Here is a 24,851-nt window from a genome sequence, read left to right on the forward strand (position 1 = left end):
TGTTACAGAAGAATGGGGACAAGCTCTCTCTCTCTCTCTCTCTCTCTCTCTCTCTCTCTCTCTCTCTCTATATATATATATACACACACACACACACACACACACACACACACACACACACACACACACACACACACACACACACACACATATATATGAATGAGAATGATAACAATCCAAGCAACAGCCAAACCACAAGAAAGCATAGATGGAAATAATGTAGGTTTGTAGAACTGGCCCAGGGGTGGCTTGAGAGACTAGCTTGTGTGCTAAGGAGAGAGTGCCATGGTGCTGACAAATAGTGAGTATCTACTATTTACTACACTGATAAATCACTTTGGTAGCAAATTTCTCTGCAGACAAGTCAACAGAACAAATCAAATCTCAGTCTTTATCTCTTTCTTCCCCTCCTCAGTCTCATTACACAGGCCAGACTACCTTGAACTAGAACAATCCTTCTTTATCAGTCTCCTGATGCACGCATCACACATTTGGCTAAGGTTAGGTCTCAGCTTTTCTCTTTGTGGACTAAAGTCTCCTTGTCAACAAAACACCCTTAACTCCTTTTGCTCTGTGTATCTCGCAGCTGGCCATGTGGGAACAGCTAGAAGCCCCAGTACAATCTCCTAGAACAGGGGCTGGAGATGGCTCAATGCTTACGAATGCCTGCTGCACAGTCAAGAGGAGCAGAGCTCAGCTCCTGCACCATGTGACGTCTGGGTGTCCTATGCACACTTGCAATCCCAGCTCTGAGGTGAGCAGAGAGAGCAGGACTACTGGACTTATTGCCTCCCAGCCTAGTGGAGAAAATGTGAAACCCAGGTTCAGGACAGATCCTGCCTCAAAGGATCAGGGAAAGAGGGATTGAGGAGCATACCTGACACCTCTTTCTGACTTTAATGTGTATACACACATGTTCACAAAGACATACATATTTACACAAATAAAAAACTTTAGGAAGCCTACTAGTCATACTGCCTGCCCAGCTGGCTCACCAGACCCATCTCAGCAAGTCCCATCACACTGGCATCCTGTCTTGACATGCCTTAGCAAACGGGGGTGGGGGTGGGGAGTTTTAAGGGTAGGGAAAAAAGAAAATGAGGGTGTATCAGTATAAGAGGCAGTTGTATACTCCTGGGGCAGAGCTGATCACAGGCCAGCCTTTGGAGACCCCAAGCTATCATTATGGGTAAACTCAAATAAGAATGAGCCACATATTTGGGTAAATCAGAATGAAAATCTATTATCAGCAAAGACTCCAAAGGCCACAGAGCTCAAGCCCCTTATGTAATGGTATACCTTCATCTATAGGTAGAGCATATTTTCTTGGATACAGCAAGTCATCATCATTGTCATCACTATTATTATTGTCATTATTAAGTTTTTTTTTTTTTGAGACAGAGTTTCTCTGTGTAGCCCTGGCTGTACTGGAACTAGCTTGCAGACCAGGCTGGCCTTGAATTCAGAGATCCATCTATCTCTGCCTCCCTTGTGCTGGAATTAAAGGCATGCACCACCATACCCAGCCATTTAAAGTCATTTTTAGGGTACTTAAGATACCAGGATGTAAAGTCTATAAAACTTGTTATATTGTATTATTTAGGGAATGATGACGAGAAAGAGCATGCCTGTATACATTTGGTACAGATGAATTTCCCCCAAGATGTTCTGTTTGTGGTAGGTTGAATCTGCAGATGTTTAGCCCATGGACATAGAGGGTTGACTGTACCTCTGAAGAACTGGCCTTTTCAACATCCACTAACATGCACATAATCCCCACAATTTTTTCATGGATCATATGAAGAGAAACAGGATTCTCCCAAGAAAAGAGGTCTGGATGTTTTCCTGTCTCTTTGAAGATTAGTAGAGAATCATAACTGTGAGGTGAGGGAGGCAGATGACCCAAGGATAAAGCTGAGTGAACTAAAGAAGTAGATGGCTGTGCATTCAGAGGTGCTTCGGGAGCAGCTGACCATGTAAGCAAGCATCCCCACAAAATGATGTGGCTGCCTACTTTGCACTCCCTTTGTGCGATCTACTTCCATTGGCCACAGAGGAACTGAGCAGCTTAAGGAAGGGAAGACACCATGTGGTTTAGCCAGGGAACTCTGTATGCTTGAATCAGCTAGTAGGTACTACTTTCTGTAAGCAGGAAGAACAGACTGACAAGTGATACTTCCTATCATTCTTTGTTTTTCTTCCACTACTGGAGCCTTTAAGGCCACATTGAACAGCCAGACTGTTACTTGCATGCCTAGTCCTTCCTGTCCAAAAGTTCTATGAATCTGAGACACTGACATGTTCTGTGAGGTGTATGTGAGAAGGTAAAAGTGACCTTGAAGTTGACAGGGTATTCTTGCTCAGAAGAAAGAAATATGAAACAACAGGCACTGAATTTACCTCATCCAAAATTATGATGTCTTGTTGGGATCAGAGAGAAAGGGGGGGAGGTGAGCGGCAGGCTTATCCTAAGTACTGCCATTTTGTTTTCAGACTCCATTTTGATCATAAGGTAAAATTAAGCTCAAGTTCCCAGGCTCCAGGGGAGCTTTCCAGATACCTAGCCAATTTCCTTTTCTTCCTCCTTTTGTTCCCTAAAACATAATGATTGTTCCTAACCATGAAAGAATGAATGATTCTGATTGATGGAAAATTTAACTGTAACCTGGCACAGATATTTGTAGGTTTCGAACTTAAAAACTCTAACATTCTGGCTTGGGTGGTAATTCAGCTCCTGAGTCTGCTCTGTGGCCCCAATGGACAGGAAGGGACTAAGCACCACACATTTTTGTCATCTGCTTAAATCCTTACTAAGATGAGCGGGTGAAAACGCAATCAGACGGTCTGTGTTATTGTCCCTGACTGCTTAGTCTCTGCTTCCTAATCCAAGTAAACATCTTGCTATGTGTGGAGTCTTGAGCCTGCTTAGGTTGTTTTGGGCTTTCAGACCCTAGCAGTCTTAGAATGTACCATGAATTAGATATGACTTACAAATTGGGGTTGAGAATACAATTGACACTCAATCATTCTTTGTAAAAGAACCAAAGAAACTGCTCTGTCTCAGGACTTTCCTGAGGTGCTCCTGGTTTCTAGTTACTGTATATTTCTTTTCATCTCTTTTATTGACCTTCAGTTCAACTATTATTTTTTCTTTTTTTTGGAGACAAGGTCTCATGTAGCTCAGATTGGCCTCAAACTCACTATGTACCCTAGAATGACACTGTTTGCTCCTTCTGCCTCTACCTCCCAAGTGCTAGGATTACAAGGGTACGCTGCTACACTTGGCTCGCACTTCTGTCTCTGTATTTAATTAGACAAGGGCTCTCCATTTAGGAGCCTAGATTGCTCTACAACTTACTATGTAGCTCAGGCTAACCTTGAACTTACAATTTGCCTGCCATAGATCCCAAGGGTTGGGACTGTAAGCATAAACCATCACACCAGACGATTACAGTACATTTGATCATTGGAGTAACAAAAATACCGCTTTTGAAATGCCTGGGCTGCATGGTCATTATAGGTCATGGAAGCCTAGTCCTTGAAATGTTCCTAGGAATTATAATTATTAAGTAGAAAGAGTTTGCTGTCCCTCTTGTATTATCTGTTATAATATAGACATTTTTTTCTTTTAGCCAAGAATGAGTACTTCTTAGAAAAAGTGAAAGCTGACCTGTTTTACATCTTAAATGTGGATATCTAGACTCTGTTAGTAGACTGAGTCCTCATCCCCCTCCAACTCTCAGGGAACTACAAGACTCTTGATATATTAAACTTATTATTGCTCACTGGCTAAAGCAATTTTCCTAATGAGATCTTAAATATATTGGGGGTCATGTGATCTTTCCCATTTGCTGGCTGAGATTTGTAGGCATTGAAATGTATTAAGATACTGGAACTGGAAATAATTAGAGCAGTTTTAGGCTTTAAATACAATTCCAGCTCTCTATGCATGAGGACAGCTTTAAGCCAGCTGAGAACAATAAATGTCAATGGAATGCAGCCTGGAGCACAGGCTCTGCAGATCTCTCTGCATCATATGGACTGCACTGAATAAGTCAAGTCATACACTGCCTTAGGGGTGAGCCCTGGTAATGCCTAACCTCTACACCACTTCTCATAGAAGCTTCAAACCCTTGTGCCCATTTCTCCTTTGTCTCTCATTCCTAGATTTGCCAATGAAAATGCTAATTCACCAGAAAATGACAGTAGGAAGGGGATGCCACTGGATACAAGTTGCTATGAGAAGAAGAAAGCTAAGAAAGACAACCAGGTGCTGTAAAGAAGAAACGTAAAGTTGTCTCTGCATGACGGCATTTTCCCCTGAAGGAAAACTACAGCAGCCACCACACTGTGAGTTGGTCTGCAGATGGTATCACCAAAGACATAAACAACAACAATTTGGAAAATCTGCTCTAAGCTACTGAAGCTGTTAGGAAATGGCTTTCTAAGAGGAAAAAAAATTCCCATTGCAACCTAATTCAGGCAGGTTGATTCTAAAAATTGTGTCCCTCTTGGTCAGAACTGATTATAGTCCCTTTCTGTTTGAATCTTGTTTGGGTGTTAGCACTGACTGAATCTGGGAAATCAGAAGAGACCACTGTTGTGGTTATGTTTGTTGGCATCTTTCCATGCTCACATTAGTGAGCAGCTATATATAGGTTGTAGGGAATACTGCAGATGACACTTTAGTTTTCTTACACTCAGTTACCAGTATTGTGTAGTTGGTCCACTTAGTTTTCTGCAGTTCCTATATACTGTATTAAGTGTGTAGTATTGGTATAATCTTACCTGGACACCTTCAAATGTTTGTTACTTTAAGAATCCTGCACTCTCATTAGACATTTAACAACTTTTTCCTACTTTTAGTTCATCTCCGGCATCATGAAGATCCAGAAGCATTAGCAGATACTGCTAAGATGCTTCCTACCTTATTGATGATCCAAACACAAGGAATGGTCATTTAAACAGGAGTTGTACTTCAACCTATGGAGCTTCTAGGATCTGCTGAACTGCCAACTGTACCTCACAAGCTAAAAGCTATAGAGGACATTGTTGCTGGCACGGGTGTGATGGATGCAGGATATCTGCTCTATTTCCCAGTCTTCTAAGTCCAAACTAGTCACACTCAGAAGGAAGTGACAGGGACAATGTCAAACATCACAGATGACTATCAGAAACAAGTGCTACACATATAAACTAGTCCTACTTTTCACTGGTATTCTCTCAGAAGGAAACTGGATAGGCTGTGGACAACTACAGAAGTGGTGGACAGGTTGTATATACTGTTTGTTTCATTTAGTGTGGCACAATAGATCCACTGAGGAATTTCTTAACTGTGAAAGATTCTTAAAACACAACTACTTATTCTGAACCATTCCAATTATCTTCTACCCTATGGAGAAACTTGGCACAATGACTAAAATGACTAAAGAGTATGTGGAGACAAAACTGAGGCTCTACAAACTTTATAAAAAGAAGTCTGTTAACAAGGCACTATCAAGTGCCACTGAGAAATATTTCTGAGTAGAGTAAGATCAAAAGCTGGGGATAGCTCAGTTGATGAGTGCTTGCCTAGCATGAATGAAGCCTTGTGTTGGTTTCTTAACACTGCATTATATTAGGCCCTCAGCACTCATGAGACAGGTGCAGGATGACCAGGAGTTCAAAGTCAGTCTCAGCTACATAACTAGTTCAAGGCCAGCTTGGACTATAAGACACTGTCTTTTTTTTTTTTTTTTTTTGGGTTTATTTATTTATTATATACATTGTAGCTATCTTCAGACACACCAGAAGAGGGCATCAGATCTCATTACAGATGGTTGTGAGCCACCATGTGGTTGCTGGGATTTGAACTCAGGACCTTTGGAAGAGCAGTTGGTGCTCTTAACCACTGAGCCATCTCTCCAGCCCTATAAGACACTGTCTTAAAAACCAAAACCAGAGACTGAACCACCAACCAAAAGAGCATGCAGGGGCTAGACCTAGGCCTCCTACGCAATTGGAGTGGGGGCCACCTCTCACGCCTACCATTGGATCCTCTTCTCCTAACTGCCTAGTTGGCCCTCAGTGGGAGAGGAAAGCTTAGTTCTGCTAGGACTGAATATCTCATGGTGTGATGGTACCCATGGGGGACTCCCCTGAGGAGAAGAGAAGGTGGTAATGGGGAGAGATTTGTAAGGGTGGGATTGGGAGGAGTGAGGAGCTGCAATAGGGATATAAAGTGAATAAATAAATTAATAAAAGATCACATAAAGAACAAAAACCAGAAAACAAAACTGAAAACAAAAATAAAAAAATAAAAAGAGGAACAAAATGTGTCAGAAACTACTTCTGAATGCTTTACTTTCCAAACCTAGACCACTGAAAGAGAGCTTAATTTTAAATATTACAGCTGAGGCATGGAGTTGTCTGTTGTATTATATATGATGTTTAGCATAAGTTTTTGTTTCTCAAACACATTTTTTGTTGTTGTATAAAAGATCTGTGTAGTTCAGGTTGGTCTGAAACTCATGATCCTCTGATCTCCATCTCCAAAATGCTGGGATTACAGGTGTGTGTCATGATGCCTGTCTTAACAATCCTTCAAAACTGTAGTTTGTTACTGTAGCATTAAAAAACTGTACTTTTACAAACTATTCATACAATGTGAAGCCTGTCTTCTGAATGGGTTTCTTATTTCTATGTATAATATCCTATCTCGCAGTGATGCACAAGTAAAGATTAAATTCCACCCGTTACTTCACAATGGCAAGTCATCTTTCTGTACTGTGTATATCCTGGACCAGTCCTTTGGAGATTTTTCTCCCACTAAAGGAGAAAAGTTGCTGTTGCTATCCTGGGTCATGAAAGAGGCTTCTTTGTCTTTCCACAGCTGACCTTAGCACTTGGAGCTCTCACAGGATATGGGAGCCAAGTGACTGTCCTCTAGGTTGTTTTTGAGTACACAGTACTAATGCTACTGGGTAAGATGAGCCACAGTGGAGGCACTAGGCCTTAGAGGCAGAGTTGGAATGTACTTATATAGAATATTTTTAGGCACTAGTCACTTCCTGACACATTACTAGCAAACACAGAATACTGCAGCTCAGAATAGAATAGAAGGCAGCAGCAAGTATTAAATAAAGCCAAATGTCTTCTGTTGACTGACTGGTCCTTTGGAGAGAAGTACTCAGTAGAACACATGTGACAGCACATGCTAGCAAGGATGTGGAGAAAGAGGAACACTCCTCCTCCATTGCTAGTGGGATTGAAAGCTGGTACACCCACTATGAAATCAATCTGGAGGTTCCTCAGAAAACTGGAAGTAAATCTACCTGAAGACCCCCAACTATACCACTCTTGGGCATATACGCAAAATATACCCCACCATACCACAGGAGTAGGTGTTCCACTATGTTCATAGTGGCCTTTTTTGTGATAGCCAGAAGCTGGAAACACCCAGATGTCCTACAACAAAAGAATGGATACAAAAAATATGGCTCATTTACACAACGGAATACTACTCAGATATTAAGAACAAGGACATCATGAGTTTTGCAGGCAAATGGATGGAACAAGAAAATATCATCCTGAGTGATGTCACTCTGATCCAAAAGGACATGCATGGTCTGTACTAACTAATAAGTAAACATTAGTCAAAAAAGTATAGGACACAATCCACAGAACTCAAGACTGTTAACAAGTAGAAGGGCCCTAGTGGGGATGTTTCAATCCCACTTGGGAGGGAGAAGAAAAAAAATCACAGGAGGCAGAGGAGGGAGCAACCAGAATGAGAGAAGAGAGTGGGGAGGGAAAAAGAAGAACAAGATCAGGTATTGGAGGGTGGGGTGGGGTGGGGAGAAGTGAAGACCTGAGAGCCAGCAGAATGAATGAAACAGGAAACCTCAGGAGGTGGGAGGTGGGCAAACCCTCTAGAATGTACCAGAGACCTGGGAGGTGAAAGACTCTCAGGACTCAAAAGGAGGAACCTTAGATAAAATGTCCAACAGTTGGGAGAGGGAACTTGTAGAGTCCAGCAGAAAGATAGGGCATCAAGTGGAGGGATGGGGTTGCCATCAAACAGTCAAAAACTGACACAGAATTATTCCTGTCTAGTAGGGACAAAAATGGAGAAGACTGAGGAAAAGGAGGTCCAGTCACTGGCCCAAATTGGGATCCAGCTCAAGGGGAGACTCCAAGGCCTGACATTATTACTAACACTATGATGTGCTTACAGACAGGAGCCTAGCTAGCATGGCTGTCCTCTGAGAGGCCAAACCAGCAGCTGACTGAGACAGAAGCAGATACTTATACTCAACCAATGGACTGAATTCAGGGACCCCTGTGGTTGAATTAGGAAAAGGCTGAAGAAGTTGAGGAGGAGGGTGACCCCATAGGAAGACCAGCAGTCTTAACTAATCTGGATCCCTGAGATCTCTCAGATACTGAGCCACCAACCAGGCAGCACAAACTAGCTGGTCCAAGGCCCACCGACACATACACAGCAGAGGACTGCCTAGTCTGGCCTCAGTGAGAGAAGATGCACCTAACCCTCGAGAGACTTAAGGCCCTGGGTGGGGGGTGGTATGGGATGGGGGGGGTGAAGGAAGCAGTGGGGGAAAGAAGAATGGGATAAGAAAATGTTGGAGGGTGGGCTGGGAGGGGGATAATGACTGGACTGTAAAAAATATTAAAGATAATTAAAAAAAAAAAAGCAGGCTGATCAAGCTAGTAAGCAGCACCTTCCATGGCCCCTGCAACAGCTCCTGGCTCCAGGTTCCTGCCCTGTTTGAGTTCCTGTCCTGACTTCCTTTGGTAATGAGCAGTAATGTGGAAGTGTAAGTTGAATAAACCATTTCCTCCCCACCCTCAAAAGTCCTTTATTTTACCCTATTAATCTACTTTTAGTAAAAAAAAAATACATATACATATTTTTAGATTTGCATGAATGTGTGAATATGCACACACCAACCTACCTACCCACCTTATCACACACACCAAAATTATTGTGACCACTTGAATGGACTCACCCGAAGGAAGAATGGAAACTTCCTGCCATAAAAGCCAACCCGGAAGAACTCAGGCTCCAGGCGTTGCTGCTCTATAATGTTGTCATAGTAGCTGGCCTCCATTTTCTGTTAACAATAAAGGTATGGTTGGCATCCAAAGTAAGTTCTCCTAGACTCAACTAGATACTGTCTTTTAAAGAGGGAGCATGACATTAAATCTAGTTAACAGGGAGGCAATCCCTAGACACTACCAGCCTCTTTCCAGGAAGTGCATTATGAAAGAGGACAGCCCTCCTTCTTCTTCACTGCTATCTGATGACTGGATGAAAACAAGCCTGCCTAACACATCCCTGTCAGGTTGTTCTCAATCTCCTCCGGGAATGGGCCCAGAGCTATGAAGATCTGAGGCCTTAACTTGAGAGGTAAATATTTAACACGGATTTGATTGATCCTTGACTAGGGTTGCTGGCAGCTGTCTACCAATACCTCTCTCCCAATACCATTCTGTCCATCCTCTCATAACCATTCTGTCCGCCCTCTCAATACCACTCTGTCCATCCTCTCATAACCATTCTGTCCATCCTCTCATAACCACTCTGTCCATCCTCTCATAACCATTCTGTCCATCCTCTCATAACCACTCTGTCTGTTCTCTGCATCCACCCTTGTTCATCTATCATTTGGCCTAAGATGCTATTAACTACAATTGAGAAGTTTCAGTTGTTCGCATCACTGATACTGGTTTCAATTTAGGAGATTTTAAATTTGAAAAGATAACTAACATTCATGCTGTCCAATATTACAAAGTCAGCAAGTTTTTCAGTATGGCTATTCTAGCTTCATGTTTAACCATCTTTAGGCAGCAGCCTTTACAAATTAGCCAAGAATCTACTTTAGAGAATCCTTTCCAAATCCTAGTTTAGACAAGATATATCTGGTCTTTGCTCAAATGTCTTAACTATAGACAAGGATGTAGTGGATGATGCTCTTAAACTACTCTTTCTCTGCTGATAAAATTGTAAGATATAATTTAGAAGATAGCATCAGCAATGAAGAAAGATTTTACGAAGACTTTAAAAATCCATTGGACATTTGATATACTTTTTGAGTATTTTGCCTCAAAGAAGGGAGCAAGGACAAAGTGCTTAAGTAACTATAAGATGCAGTGGGGAAAGCTTTTGTAATAAAATTTTAGGTGCCAGTGAGCTGTAAAAGCACTCACTGGCAGCACAAGCCTGATGATCTGGGTTTGATCTCCAGAACTTCTGTAAGGATAGCAGGAGAGAATAGAGCCCACAAGTCTTCTCACTCCACACATGCACCTCATCGTGCATGCCCCCTGCTATCATGAACACCCACAAGTAATGAATTAAAAGTGTTTTTTTGTGTAATATATCATTGAACAAAACAATTTCATGAAAAACTTCTTCATGGAGCTAGGCTGCCCCTTACCCCCAGAAGTCACTATTCTATCATGCCACCTTCTTTCCCTGAGTACAAGTGGCTTTTAGGGTTCAGATCACAAAGTCATTTGTCAGGTATGTGCTTTTGTTCCATAATCAGACTGCACGTATCTTGAGGGCAGTAATCTAGTCTCTGTCCATGGCACTAAGTTAAGGGCTTTAGGAATCACTTAGAAATTCATGCCAGGAAGCCCCAGAGTCTTTGGTCAGGGACAAAGTCGAGGTGACAAAGCTTACCCGGATCCAGCTGAGGCTCTGGTAGTCATAGAGGCTCTCATACTGACATGCCAGCTCTCTACACAGAGGGATTCCAAACTCCCAGCTCTGTATTAAAAGTAGGAACAGGGCTTTAGTACCTCAGGCATTCTTAGGTTGGTTAAGTCTACACTGAACATATGAATGACTAAAACAAAAGGCTAGCTCCACCTCATGTATTACAAAAAACACAGTCTTCAAAATCATTTATAGAGAGTACCACACATCACCGTGGTTTTCTACCTCATGCAGAGATTTCTGGTTTTTGCTCATATGTTTCAGTCTCCATTCCTCTCTGAACTACCTTCACAAGAAGAGGTACTTCTCAGTATATATTGTTCAATTATTGCTATCTCACTAAAACATATTTATTTTTATTATATTCACCTATATTAGATGATGACTACACAAGGAAGAGAGCTATGTTTCTTTACTCTATTTTCAGATCCTAGAACAATAGCAGATACTCAGTATTTCTTTATTAAGTTAATAAAGGGAGTGTAATCCTTTTAATTGAGGTCAATTATGAAAAATTATGGCAATCAAGCAGAAAGGGTTTCCAAAGCCCTGGAAGTAAGCCTGGCACTTTTCTTTTATGAGAAGATTATAACTTTAGGCTTCAGATTCTTTTTGCCTACTTGGAGACTAGACTATTTGTGTGATGAAGTTCCTGGTACAGCAATAGGCCCATCTAGCAGGTGCCTGAAGAAGGCTGCGGTGGGCCTCATTCTAATGAACTGTTTAATTCCTTCACTACCACCACCACCACTACCACCACCACCACCACCACCACATTATTATTATTATTATTATTATTATTATTATTATTATTATTATTATTTTGTGGTGTTGATGACTGAACCCAGGACTCTGTGAAAGCTAGGTAAGTTCTCTAACACTGAACTACACCTTTACCTTCCTCATATTATTATTACAGTGTTTTCTTTCTCTTGGGTACTTGGAAACATCAGTTTACATGATATTTGACTCAGTTTATTCTCCTCAACTTCCAAATTCTAGCTTATGCATGAAGAATTTACATATCCATCACCAACCTCAGTTATTCTTTGTTTCTAACAAGTATGTCCTGCACTGCAGCAGAACCTGAGGGCTCAGAGGCTTGCTTTCTGATACCTACCTTGCCTTTGTTGAAGTAGTGGATGATCTTTCTACACAGTCCCTCTTTCCGCTGCCACTCAGTTTGGGATGGGTAGTGTAGGAACTCCCGTAATGGTCGATCTTCCCATTGCAGCAGCTCACAGTAAAGAAGCAGGGTGAATGCTGCCTCTGTAGGAATAGAATGGCAGCTCAGGGCTTCCTCTGGTGGCCCAGAAATAGCTCTGTGCTAGAGGTCCGTGGTGAACAAGGATATCAGAGCAAAGCATGCGTAGCACAAACCAGGAATACTAGATACCAAAGGTAAGATAGTGTAAGCTAATAGACCTGGCTCACACAATGAAGAAACTATAAATGTTCTCAATACCTGGTCACTTGTTTTGAGTTCCAGATGAAGAATAAAGAGTGGTTCACATATAAAAACCTACTACTGTGTAAGCTTCTTAAAATATATACAAATATGAAATAAATTTAAATGGAATCACTATATAATGTGGCAGACATTTTATGCCACCAAGTAACTCCTCTAATGCCAGGAATGAGTTACATCTTGTTTAGTTGTTGGCCAAAAATATCACAATGTATTTCTTTCTTTTTAAAAAAGATTTATTTATATTTATTATATAAGTACACTGTAGGTGTCTTCACAGGGCATCAGATCTCATTACAGATGACTGTGAGCCACCATGTGGTTGCTGGGATTTGAACTCAGGACCTTTGGAAGAGCAGTCAGTGCTCTTAACCACTGAGCCATCTCTCCAGCCCCACAAGCTATTTCTAAAGCCATTGGTTATTCTCTATCACCTGATGGTACAGCTTATTGCTAAAGACACCATTTATTTATGTCATCAAATACTGGAGAAATAGATCTGGAACCCAACTAGATGCTTCACGCTCTACTGACTTGTTAGTGTTCATGGTACTAGAAGCTATTTTGCACGTTACTGGAGGTAAAAAGTAATCTTCACTATCACCCAGCTACAAACTGTGACTAACAGCAACCTGCCTGCAAGATGTACTGGTGCAACAGTGACACAAACATTAGGGGAGTAACCAATTACTCTGAGTGGATTTAAGGCCTATTCCATGAGACAGAATCCATATCTGATATCACTCAAGTAGCCAAGAACTTGAGACTACCTAAGTTATAGGACTTGGGAGAAAATCTAATACTATTTATTATTCTTCTAAAGGAACATAGCAATAACATGACTCTTAACAACATGTAAGAACACCATAAACCAGTACCTTGCTCAACCTTCATTATAGAAGTTTTTTCTTTCAGTGGACGGTGTTAACATAGAGATTCACACTTAAACAATATGAAGAGAGTGAGACTTTGGGGGATTCAGTCTTAAATGGGATGTCTTCATCAAGCCCCTCCCCTCAAGGGATCCAAGTGGAAGAGGAAGTGGAAAGATTATAGAAGCAGAAGTGATAAATGACTTTAAGGACCATAATCTTTCAGACACAACAGAACTGATGCACATATGAACTCAAGAGACTGTGAAAGCAGGCACAGGATCTCAACAGGTTCAAACCAGACAAAATTCTAGCTCTGAGAAGGGGAGATGGGCACAAATTCCCATTCCCAATCAAGAAACCATCTGCAATTGATACCTACTGGGAAAAGGGAAACTAGTTTTCTAAAGTAGCACCTCATTAGGTATATCAACTACACCCCAGCCCAAGCCCTATGCCCAGAAATAGCTGACTGACACAAAATATGTTCCATTATTTTTGAGGAGGAACTTTTTGTATCATTTTGTCTTATTAGGTTTTTTTTATTATGTTTTCATTGTTTTAGTGAGAGAGGAAGAGAGAGAAGGAAAAGGGGAGGAGAAGAGGGAGAGAAAGGGGGAAGGAGAGAGCACACATGGATGAAGTTAGGTGGGTAGGGAAGTGGGAGATATCTGGAAGGAATTGGGAGAATGGAAAGAATGTGACTAAAATATATTATACAACTTTTTAAATAAAATGGCATTTTTAATAAATAAGAATGGCTTAGCTATTTTAAGGCTATTGCACACATTGTCTTGCTTTGGATGGCAGAGATAATTGAGAATTCTTGGGTTCTTTTCTGTTCACTTGGCTCCAGCTTTCTAACATTTTTAGAATGGGTTCTAATTGGGCAGCACCAATTCATCAGGGATTTGTCCAGCACTCATCAACTGACTCTTGCCTAACGCCCCAGGAAATGTTCTTTCCTCTTATTGCTACTGTTTCTAAAAGGATGAGGGCTAAGAATGTGAGTAGTGTAACTATGTGGTGAGTCCGGAGCCAGGGACTCTTAATTCTGGAGAAACTGGACTCAGGCTGAGGCTTAGCGCTACTTTATGTGGAACAGTTAGTAACAGTTACATAAAAACACAACCTGTCGGTCGTGTAAATTCTAAGAGATGAGTCACACTGAATTACAGCCATAGCCCACAGCCCTATTAAGAAATTCTCTTTTTCCTTCTGTTTAGTAGTTTTTATGGTGTTTTCTCACTCGCAAGCTTCTAGCTTCTGCCTAGATCTTCAAGCCATACTAAAAAGTGCTCACTTGATTATGAAGAATCTAACTTCTAATCAGCTGTAATCCGCACCCAGCCACGGTCCACTCCTTGAGCATCTCACTTTTCACTCTCTACCTATGCCCTCACACTGGTACCCCTTGCCAGGCCCTCTCTGGTGCATGAAGAACCGTATGAAATCTTTTTCTTCCTTATTGTGCTGGCTCATCTACGCAACACCTAGAGCTACAAAAGTCAAAGTATAGCACTTCTTTGTTCATAACCACGACTCAGTCGCTTACGTGACAGCCCAGTCCTTGGCAAATGTCTACATTAATACACAGAAACCTTTATATTTTAATTAATTAATTGATTGATTAATTATTTTTATATGTATGGGTGCTTTGTTTGCATGTATGTATGTAGTGCCTGAAGAAGCAGAAGGAGGCATGGGATCCCTTGGGTCTGCAGTTATGTATGTGAGCTACTATGTGAATTCTAGGAATCAAACCTAGGTCATCTGGAAGAGCTGCTAGCATTTTTAACCACTGAGACGTTTCTCCAGCCCAATACAAGAAATTTATAAAACTCTTCCCTTCACCATTCCTTCAGAGTTATTAGCGAGTAGTAGGTATAAAGAATGGTAAATTTAGTCATGTTATGCAATGTCATATAATTTCTGCTAAGTATACTGTGAGCTGCCACATAGGTGCTACAAATGGAACCCCAGTCCTCTGAAAGAATATCCAGTGTGCTTAACTGTTTAGCCATCTTCCAGGCCCTCATTTTGTTTTTTTTCATTAACATTTATTTATTCACTAAACATCCCAACCCTACCCTCCCACCCAACTTCTCCCATTCCCTTGTGAGAAAAGGAGCCCTCCTGTGGGTATCAACCCACCCTGGCACATCAAGTCTCATCATTCATTTTTAAAGATAGTCTCACTTCATAACTTAGGCCTACCTCAGACTCCTGATCCTCATGTTTTAGTTTCCTGAGTGTGTACATTTAGTCTGTCTTGTTCATTTTGCCAAGTTGTGTTGACTGAACAAAGTAGTATATATATAACTTCCTAACATGTAAAGACAAGGGTGAGGAAGAAGGGTTCTCTGCTTTTACTAATTCTAGTTAAGATTTACAAATAAGAAAAGATCACATTTCCACATTTAGATGATGAATTTAAGTCCTTTAGTCTAAGGGATAAAAATAGGGCCTAGTGACAGCAAGAAAGATAGTTCTTTGGGGACACTATGGTATGAGGGAATAACACAGAATATCCGTCTATGTATCCTTCCTCTTCATTCAGAACAGTTCTCAGTAAACAGATCATGACCAGCACGTGCACAGATTGCAGACATAATGAAAAGCTCTTATCTGGCCTGTCAAGAAGACGAGTACTGTCCAGACTGTACTAGGAGCTCAGTGTAGGGGAGAGTGTGTGCAGTTGCAGAGGCGGAGCCAGATCTACCAGTGAGTTCTAGAAGGTCCAGGACTAAGGAGATACTCCTTTGCTTGGTTGGTTTCAGCTCTGCAAGACCTAAGAGAAATTCTATTTCTGAGGAGAGACAGAAGTCCAAGCTTTCAGAACCTGATGTACCACGTTTGGAAGTTGCTGTTGAGTCTTGGCGACATGGATAGAAGTGAAGGTGAGTGGGAGAGCTGCAGACAGCAGAGGATGTGCACGGAGCACACGCCAGGAAGGTTAACAGTTTACCTGCTTTTCTGTCATTAAAGGAGTAGGAGGACAGGACTGAGGTAAAGGGAAACCTTGGAACCCAATAGTGCTGGCAAGGATGATTCTGGAGTCATTTTGTCTATCCTAATGAAAAGACACAGCTCTTCCTTTCCTGACTCACCTGTGTAGTTTTCAGCCTGTAAGTGCATGTCGCAAAGCTTATGGATGTATCGGATATACATTTCCTCTTTGTTAATCTCAGATTTATAAAAGTTCTGCAAGAGAATGAAATACATGTAAGATTTATGTTACAGGATGCTAGAGTCTGTCCCATTCTGAAGATAATTTGCAAACTCTAGCTAGTGAAACCCTGGCTGTGCCTGTCAGAAGGAAGAGCTCATGTCCTCTCACCATCAGGTTAACAGTGCAGCCAACCTTCTTGTTCTCAGTTTCTTCTCCCTTCATGCAGTCCCTGGAAGAGAGAACACAGGTGACTACCTATGATAAGAAGTGTTATCTCCTGGGACAATACATATACTAATGTTCTAGCATTACTGGAACATTAGTATGGACAAAGAAGTATTGAAAATAGTATGCCTTCTAACAGGAAGCTCTTCAACAGAAGAGGACTGTACCGTGAGATCCCTCTCAACTTTATACCCAATCCTGAGGTTAGAAGATCTCTGTTGAGCTCCTTGAGCTGGTTGCAGAATACAGAGCCCAAATATATCATCAGGGCATTAAGAGCACTTGCCAATTTCCTTAGAACCTAGAAGCACAAATCTATGCTAGAATTCACATAGAGTTGAAGACATTACTGTCCAGGCTAAGGAGGCACTTCTTAGGGGACTTAAATGTTTGGACAGTCTAAAAACTAAGTCTCACACCACAGGTCCAACTCATGCTGAATCACAACGTACTGGAAATAATATAAAACTTTATATATACCTTATATCTAAAGGTTATGTACATATAAAATTTTTTTATCACACATATTTTGTCAATAACTGTTTAAGTTCTTGGGTAGAGGAAAAGATTCTCTTGATTTTGGCATTGTCTTCCCTGCAAGTTCATCTGATTGATCATTATTTACTATACATCTGCCGGGGATTAGCAGACTACCAGAAAGAAAAGCTCAAGGATCCCGCCTTCAAGGAATTGAATCTTTTCTGTTGAGTCAATGAGTGGCAAATGATATATACTCAAGGTATGCACAGAAAGCCAAGTGAGCTCCTGGCTAGGGAAAGTCTCCCTGCTGGTTTGGACTGGGAGATAATCTAAGGATGACTCAGCATTAAGAAGCCTGAAGGAAAGAGATCAATGGATACAGATCTAGAGCACAGCCTTTGAATCAGCTAGACTTCTCAAACATATCATTGACAACTACAAGAGTAACCTTTCAGGGCTGCAAATGAGATTAGAGGCAAATACCACATTAACATGGTAGTTTGTTTGTTGGTTGGTTTGTTTTTAGTCGCTAGAACCACCACAAAAAAATCATACTGTTTTCCTCCATGTTCACAAGGAGCAATACTTGGAGGCTAGAAACATGAATGTAAGCCCTGAGAACTGGATGGACACAGTGCAAAGGTCAGTTCATGTTTGAAGACATGTGTACCTGTTTTATAGATAGATACCACACTGAAAATAAGACTGGTTCTGGCCATAAGTTTCATTTGTTTATAGAAGACAGAAAGAAAATCAGTGAAAAGAAGGTCTTTAAGTTTAAGACAGTGGAGTACACATAGACAGACACATGGCTCCAGCTGCATATGTAGCAGAGGATGGCCTTGTTGGGCACCAATGGGAGAAGCCTTTGGTCCTGCCAAGGCTGAACCCTGCGGTGTAGGGGAATGTCAGGGCAGGGAGGCAAGAAGGGGTGGGTGGATGGGTCGGGGAACACCTTCATAGAAGAAGCAGGTGGGAGGATAGGATAGGGGATTTATGGATGGGAGACTGGGAAAGGAGATACCATTTGAAATGTAAATAAAAAAATCCAATTAAAAAAAGTTTAAGAAAGTGGGGGTTGGAGATTTAGCTCAGTGGTAGAGCGCTTGCCTAGCAAGCTCAAGACCCTGGGTTCGGTCCTCAGCTCCGGAAAAAAAAAAAAAAAAAGAAAGTGATTTTCAGTGTTTAGGGTAGATGGCAGTGAATATGAACAACCTTCAGTAAATACTGTAATAAGATAAGGGCTTTAGCCCACTTTTCTGTCTGATGGCAGGTATAGGAAGGGCTTGGGATCTGACATGTAAAGTGGAAGACTTTTGCTATAAAAGGGGCTGACGAAGGCCAACTTTGGCTATTTAAGGCCCAAGAAAAATAGGTAGACATTTGTTCAAACATAGTGTGCTACGGAAAAGGGAGTTCAGGCTGTGAATCCCATTTCCACTGTGAAATTAGCGCACAGACACCTGAGTCTTCTGAGAGGCATAGTTTCTTCAGAAGCAACTGGAGCAAGCCTGAGCACTGTCATTTCTTGTTCTGGGTGTTTATAAATCTTTCAGCATTACAGCTTGGGATCAATTTTATTTCTTTATCATCCTGTTTCTCCTTATCTTCCTGACTTCCAGAAAATAACCTTAGTGACTATTCAAGTCGGTCTGAGAGCATAATTAAGGTTTTGTTATTTTTAGACCATTCAACAGTCATGACAGGACTAAAAAAGGCAGGATTTCATGAAAAAATTCTAATTCCACATGAATTCTCAGGATAAACATAACAGAGAACTCAGAGTTCATAAAATATTTCCTCTAATTTGTTGCCATAGCTAGGATTAAGGGACATAAATAGATTTTAACAAAAGAATATAGACATGAGGAAAAAGGGTGTCCCTCAGTTATGGGAGAAGCAAATGAAAGTTGTCCTTGGTCACATTTTGGTACCAGGTGACATTTCCTTGTTTATCTCCCATATAGCCAAGGAAGGTCTTCATTAAGGAAGCACAGATGTTCCCTAACCTGTTCAAAAGACAGTTTCCCTTCCCTCTCGTTATGTCTTCCCTATGATCTTTTCTAGATGGAAGGCCTGTGGCTGCATGTCCCTGGGATGCCTTCTGGGTACGTTCCGTCTTAGGGAGAGCCCAAGAAGCTCTGACTAATACCTGAGAAAGTTACTGTTCCTGGTTATCAGAGGACTCCTAATGACAGCCAATGGAACCATAATAGTCCTTCCTATGTTAAGACAATGGTTTTTGATTTTAAAATATGGTCTTGCTATACAGGCCAGGACAGCTTTATATTCATAATCTTTTGGCCTCAGCCTCCTCAGTACTGTGATTACAGCTAAGCACCACAATGCCCATTTTTGTTTTTAAACATTTGTTCTTAAAGACAAGGTCTCACTCTATGGCCTTGCATAGTGGCCTGGAACTCCACTGTAGACAAGGCTGGCCTGGAATTCACAAATTCACCTGCCTGCACCTCTGCCTCCTGGGTGTTGGGATTAAAGGCACGAGCCACCATGCTGGCAGTTGTTATTCTAAGATTTATTTATTTTTATGTGTCTGAGTGTTTTGCCTGTCTGTATATATGTGTATCATGTGAATGCCTTGTACCCACAGAAGGCAGAAGGGAGCACTGGATATCCTGGACCTGGAATTACAGCCAGTTATGAGCTGCCATGTAGGTTCTGGGAACTGAAAGTACATCCTGTGTGAAACAGCAGGCATTCTCAACTTCTCCAGTCTTCACTGTGGTCTCATTTTTGCCTTTGCAAAGAGAATATTCTACCAAAGGAGAGGTTACAGAAGTTTCAAGCTAAAGAAATACCTGTAGTCAAGAAGGCGTTCCATGAGGCGGGTTACTGAGGTAACAAAGGAAATGCCAGTCTCACGCCATGTTTCCTGTTCAACCTTTTCCAGAAGGCTGTTGGTAGGAGAAGCGAGAATAACTCATGAGTTTTCCCTGGTGACGAGAGTGAGGTGCATGAGCCTCTGGAGGTTGTGAGACATCTGGAGACAGACTTGTCACGCTGTCGTCTTACCTGGGGTAGGGCCCAAACAGCTGGGTTCTACTCCACGCAGCAGAAAGCAAAGACAAGGACATTACTGAACAGCAGCCACACATGAACATCTCTCCCATTTCTCGGGGCAGTTCCTAAGGACTCCATTGAGGTGGAGATGAGAGAGGCGATTGCTTTAAGGTCTGTTCCCAAGGAGCCCACGGTAGGATATGTCTGGCTTTGTCAACTGGCTTCTTTGGTCCAGAGACATTTTTGGTAAATATATAAAAAACCACCTCTTCATAAAAATTGAAGATTGCCACAAATCTAAGGAGCCCTGCATGAGGGACAGGGAGTAATTCAGGAGATATACTCTGCCATCACCTCGGTAATGAGAAGCTTCTAAAATATGTAATAAATACAAGCTTAATGTTCAAGTCATTTAAAAAAAATGATAGCACCATGCTTCTGCCACTCTGAGGCAGCTTTTGGCTTTCGAGATACACTGATATGCCATGTGCTTCTTGTTCTAGTAGTGAGCTTAGGTCTAGAGCTCAGTCCATACAACTCTATTAAGATTCCTTATGAGCATATTTTGCTCTCTAAGTTTCTAAGTCATCTGGAGTTGACTGGCCCAGGATTGGGAAAAAACACAGGGGTCTCAAACTTATAGCTTGATTGCTGTTATGTTTTTGCTATGTTCCTTGCACAGAACATACACCTGTGTCAAAGGTTAAGGGAAAGTGAGGGTTTCTATGATCATGCGGAAAGAGAGAAGATGACTACAGGACCTGGCCTCTCACTTGAATGGACTAGAACACAGCTACTCTCTAACTGCTTTGTGGAGCTTTATTGACCTCACACTCGGGAAGATGTTCTATGAGCACACAAACATGGGAAATGCTGGTTACTACCTCACACTTTAACTGAGTATTTTCTATATCTGCACACAGTTTTATTCATTTCTCCCCATACCTACAAGCATCATCCTCAAATTAAAAATATGAAATGATATTCCATGGTATCAGCAGCTCTTACATCTCAAACTGACTTTAAAAGAGTTTACAAACACAATTTGGATAGGTAATAAGTAATTGTACCTATTTTTATACTTTTTCTTTTGTAATAAAGTCATTTATTAGTGGACAACAAAGAGAATTCAATGTTTTTTTCTACAACTGGGAATATTTTGTTATAGGGGAAATATTAGAAAATGAATGTATTCCATCATAAATATTAAAGAAAAATCTTATGACCCCTCAAGAAACAAGGCAGACATAATATACCAGAAAGCATCCCCTGTTGAAACTGCAGCTGTGGGTCCCCCATGCAGAGGGACCTTTACAGTCAGCTAACTGACAGCATGCTAGCACTTCCTTGAGCCGGTCCCACTACTTCTCTCTCTCGCAAGTGTATTGTTAGCATCAAGTCTAAAAAAATCAACTTATAAAGTTTTTAAAGTTAAATTTTTAAAAATTACTGGTAGACAATAAATAGTTATAATTTTGTCAAATTTGACATTTTGATGTAGTAAGATTAATAAAGCAAACATAGGAATTATGTTATGGAACCTATTATATTTCAATAAAAGTACTCTTCTATGATTAAGTCTATATTATGGATCTGACACAGCTAACAGTACTTTTATAATAACTGCTAATATTAAAAAAATCTCTCATGAATATCAACCAACCAGATACCCCAGAGCTCCTAGGAACTAAACCACCATCCCAAGAGTACACAGGGATGGACCTATGGTTCCAGATGCATATGCAGCAGTGGATGGCCTTGTCAGGTATCATTGCAAGGAGAGGCCCTTGGTTCTGTCAAAGCTCAATGCCCCAGTGTAGGGGAATGTCAGGGCAGGGAGGTGGGAGGGAATGGGTGGGTAAGTGAGGGAACACCCTCATAGAAACAGTGGGAGGGGGAGGGATTAGCCTTTCCTTGAGGGGAGACCTGGAAAGAGGATAACATTTAAAATGTAAATTAAATATATACAATAAAAGAAAAAGAATCCCTCATGATCTTAAATAAAATATCAATATATTTTATATACTGCAAAATTCTAACTAAATGTCTCATGAGGTCAGGTGGCTTTTATCAACGTAAAAAAAAAAAAAACTACTAAAATGATAGGTCTGGAATGGCTCAGTGGTTAGGAGCACTGACTGCTCTTCCAGAGGTCCTAAGTTCAATTCCCAGTAACCACATGGTGGCTCACAAGCTTTTGTATCGAAATCTGAGGCCATCTTCTGGTGTGTCTGAAGAGATCAACAGTGTATTCACATATATAAAATAAATACAATGTTCTTAAAAAAAAAAAGAGGTAGGTCTGGGGGAACTATCATTCAGTATAGCCCAATTATTTTAGTAACTGAAAAATGGCTTAGAAAGCCTGTGTGGTTTATTCAAGAACCTGTTGCAGTGTTTATCAAGCTACAATGTTTCCTAAAAGAGAACTCATACTTTACCTCCTAGAAATGCCAGACTTATTAATGAGTAATAAAGCCTCATGGGCTTTGTCCAGCATGAGGCAGTGAATGCTAGGAAAACATACAATGGCTTCTTATTGCAACCTTAGGAGCAATATCATCTCTTTGTGCATCTTCAGTCAACCATGACAGTCCCTAAGAGTGTGTGCTTTCTTGTTGATAGAGTCTGAGTACTGCTACACCAGAGTCAACAGGGTCTCTCCTGGTACCTAACCCCTGAAGCCTGCCCAGTGCTTGACCCTTCACTGGCACACATCACCCCTTCTCCCAACATGGGGCATCTGGGGAAGGAGCAGCTTACAGCAGGCTGAAGAGTTCCCTGTAGCTCTCATCACCTTTCCCCTCTGACACCATGCTGTCCAGCTTGTCAATCAGCTCAGCCTCCACCTAGAAGGAGACAGAGAGTTCATGAGTGCAAATGAACTGAGACAGAGAAGGAAAAATCTCCAGTCTTGTGGCTATGTGAGGATCATGGAAAACTGCTTTTTTATACTGTATCATAGTTGCAAGTAAATTCCAATAAAGACAGGATATCTCACCTATACCACTCAAAAAACCTTGTTTTCTGAACCTGAGACTAGATAGCCTAGGGACCTAGAGTAAAACAAAGTACCACTATTGTAAAAAGCAAGCAAGCAAGCAAACAAAAATACACAATAAGATGACTCTTAGTGACATTCGGATATACTCATAGAGCAGTGATGCTTTGCTCAGACATCATAAGAGAAGCTTTCTCCTGAAAGAGGGAACAAATACATAGAGACCCATTGTCAGACATTTATCCTTTGAGTGAGATCTTTGAACACTCTGCCCTAACTTCTATCAAATTCCATCCCTCAGGGGCAGGGAACCTTTGGAAGAGTGTAAGAGTCAAAGGGGATGTAGGACATCAAGAAAACAAGGGCCTCTAGGTCAACATGATCAAAGTTCATATGAACAGAGACCCTAGGCAGTACGCACAGGGCCTGCATGGGTCTACACCCATGTTCTCTGCATATATATTATGGCTTCCAGTTTGGTGTTTTTATGGGATTCCTGAGTGTGCAGACAGATGAGACTGATTCTTCTGCCTCTTGGGTTTGTTGCCTTCTCTTTGTCTTGCTCAACTCCAATGTGTTAGTTTTGTTAGTTTATGTGTACCACTTAGAAGCCTTTTCTTTTTTAATGAGAGACATGAAGGGAGTGGATCCAAATGGGAGGAGAAACTGTAATCAGGATATAATATGTGAGGGAAAAATCTATTATCAATAAAAAAAGAAAAATAAACCTGCCTCTCTGGCTTAGGAAGGTGTTCACTCTGATTTTAGTTTAGGTAGGTGAATGTCACAGATAACCATTTCCTATCTAAGAGCTAAAGAAGAGGACTCCTTCAGAGAAAAGTGTTTTGATTCAGAAAGAGAAAGATCTTTGTTAAATGTTTCTTTTTAAAATATAGCATTTTTATTAATTCTCTAAGAAGTTCATATACACGTAGAATTTATTTTGATCCTGAATCCCTAACAGCTTCTGAGTCCATCCCCTAAATAGCCTACTTAATCCAGTTTGTGCTGTTCATAACTCCTGGGACATCTTCTGGAGATCTTCTGCAGTCCAGGTGAACCTCCAGGCCTCATTTGACTGAGACAGGATTTCTCTGTGCAGCCTTGGCTGTCTTAGATGTCATTCTATACACCAGGCTAGTCTTGAAATCACAGAACTTGACCTGATTGCTTCTGGAGTGCTGGGACTAAAGGCATGTACCCTCCACTGCACTATTCTGGCCCCAAGCTACCCCTTAAACAGACTCTCCCTCTTCTAGCAGCCACCAACCATCAGTAGCTCCTCTGCCACAGGGTGAGAGCTTACAGCCCCTCCTCACTCCATGCTGGAATGCAGACAGGCTTGATCCTGTCTAGGTCTTGTGCAGACAACCATGGATGCTGTGGGTTCATGAGGGTGACAGTCCTGTAATGCTCACAAGACAGAGTTTGATTCCAGCCCTCCCTGACCACTGGCTCTTAGAATCTTTCCATTACCTCATTTACAATGTTCCCAAATGTTTCTTTTCTTTTCTTTTTCTTTTTTTTAAATCTTTATATTTTGTGTGTTCTGGAGATTTACATGTGGAAATCAGAGGAAAACCCATAAGAACTGGTTATCTTTTTCTACTATGCGGTTCCTGGAGATGCCATTCAGGCCATTAGGCTTTGTTAGGAGTCTTTAGACACTCTGAGCACTCTAATGGCTCCAAATATTTTAAAACTATCCATAAAATAGTTTTAAATTGTTTAAAATAGTTTATAACTATCCATTCAAAGGAACATATGTACATAGACAATATCTACCGATCTACAGACATGCTCAGAATATGAACAATATAGTACTGTTCCTTACAGGTGGGAAGCCAGGAACCCAATGTAGAGCCCTGAGAAAGCAGCAGCTCCAAGAG

The 24,851-nt window shown here is 41.2% G+C and overlaps 1 protein-coding gene across 1 annotated transcript in view; it reads right to left on the bottom strand.

Moving 5' to 3' along the window:
- The window catches only part of Dock3 (dedicator of cytokinesis 3), a 341,809-nt gene that overhangs the window by 22,485 nt on the left and 294,473 nt on the right, over window positions 1-24,851 (bottom strand). Inside the window, exons 33-40 of the mRNA XM_032910506.1 lie at window positions 22,725-22,810; window positions 19,974-20,000; window positions 19,760-19,855; window positions 16,404-16,464; window positions 16,174-16,267; window positions 11,844-11,992; window positions 10,688-10,774; window positions 9,009-9,113 (exon numbers count right to left, since the gene is read on the bottom strand). Of these exons, the coding sequence (XP_032766397.1) occupies window positions 9,009-9,113; window positions 10,688-10,774; window positions 11,844-11,992; window positions 16,174-16,267; window positions 16,404-16,464; window positions 19,760-19,855; window positions 19,974-20,000; window positions 22,725-22,810 (705 nt within the window). The remainder of the gene's footprint in view (window positions 1-9,008; window positions 9,114-10,687; window positions 10,775-11,843; window positions 11,993-16,173; window positions 16,268-16,403; window positions 16,465-19,759; window positions 19,856-19,973; window positions 20,001-22,724; window positions 22,811-24,851) is intronic.

The sequence above is a fragment of the Rattus rattus genome, chromosome 8, assembly GCF_011064425.1.
Source record: "Rattus rattus isolate New Zealand chromosome 8, Rrattus_CSIRO_v1, whole genome shotgun sequence".
Classification (NCBI taxonomy): domain Eukaryota; kingdom Metazoa; phylum Chordata; class Mammalia; order Rodentia; family Muridae; genus Rattus; species Rattus rattus.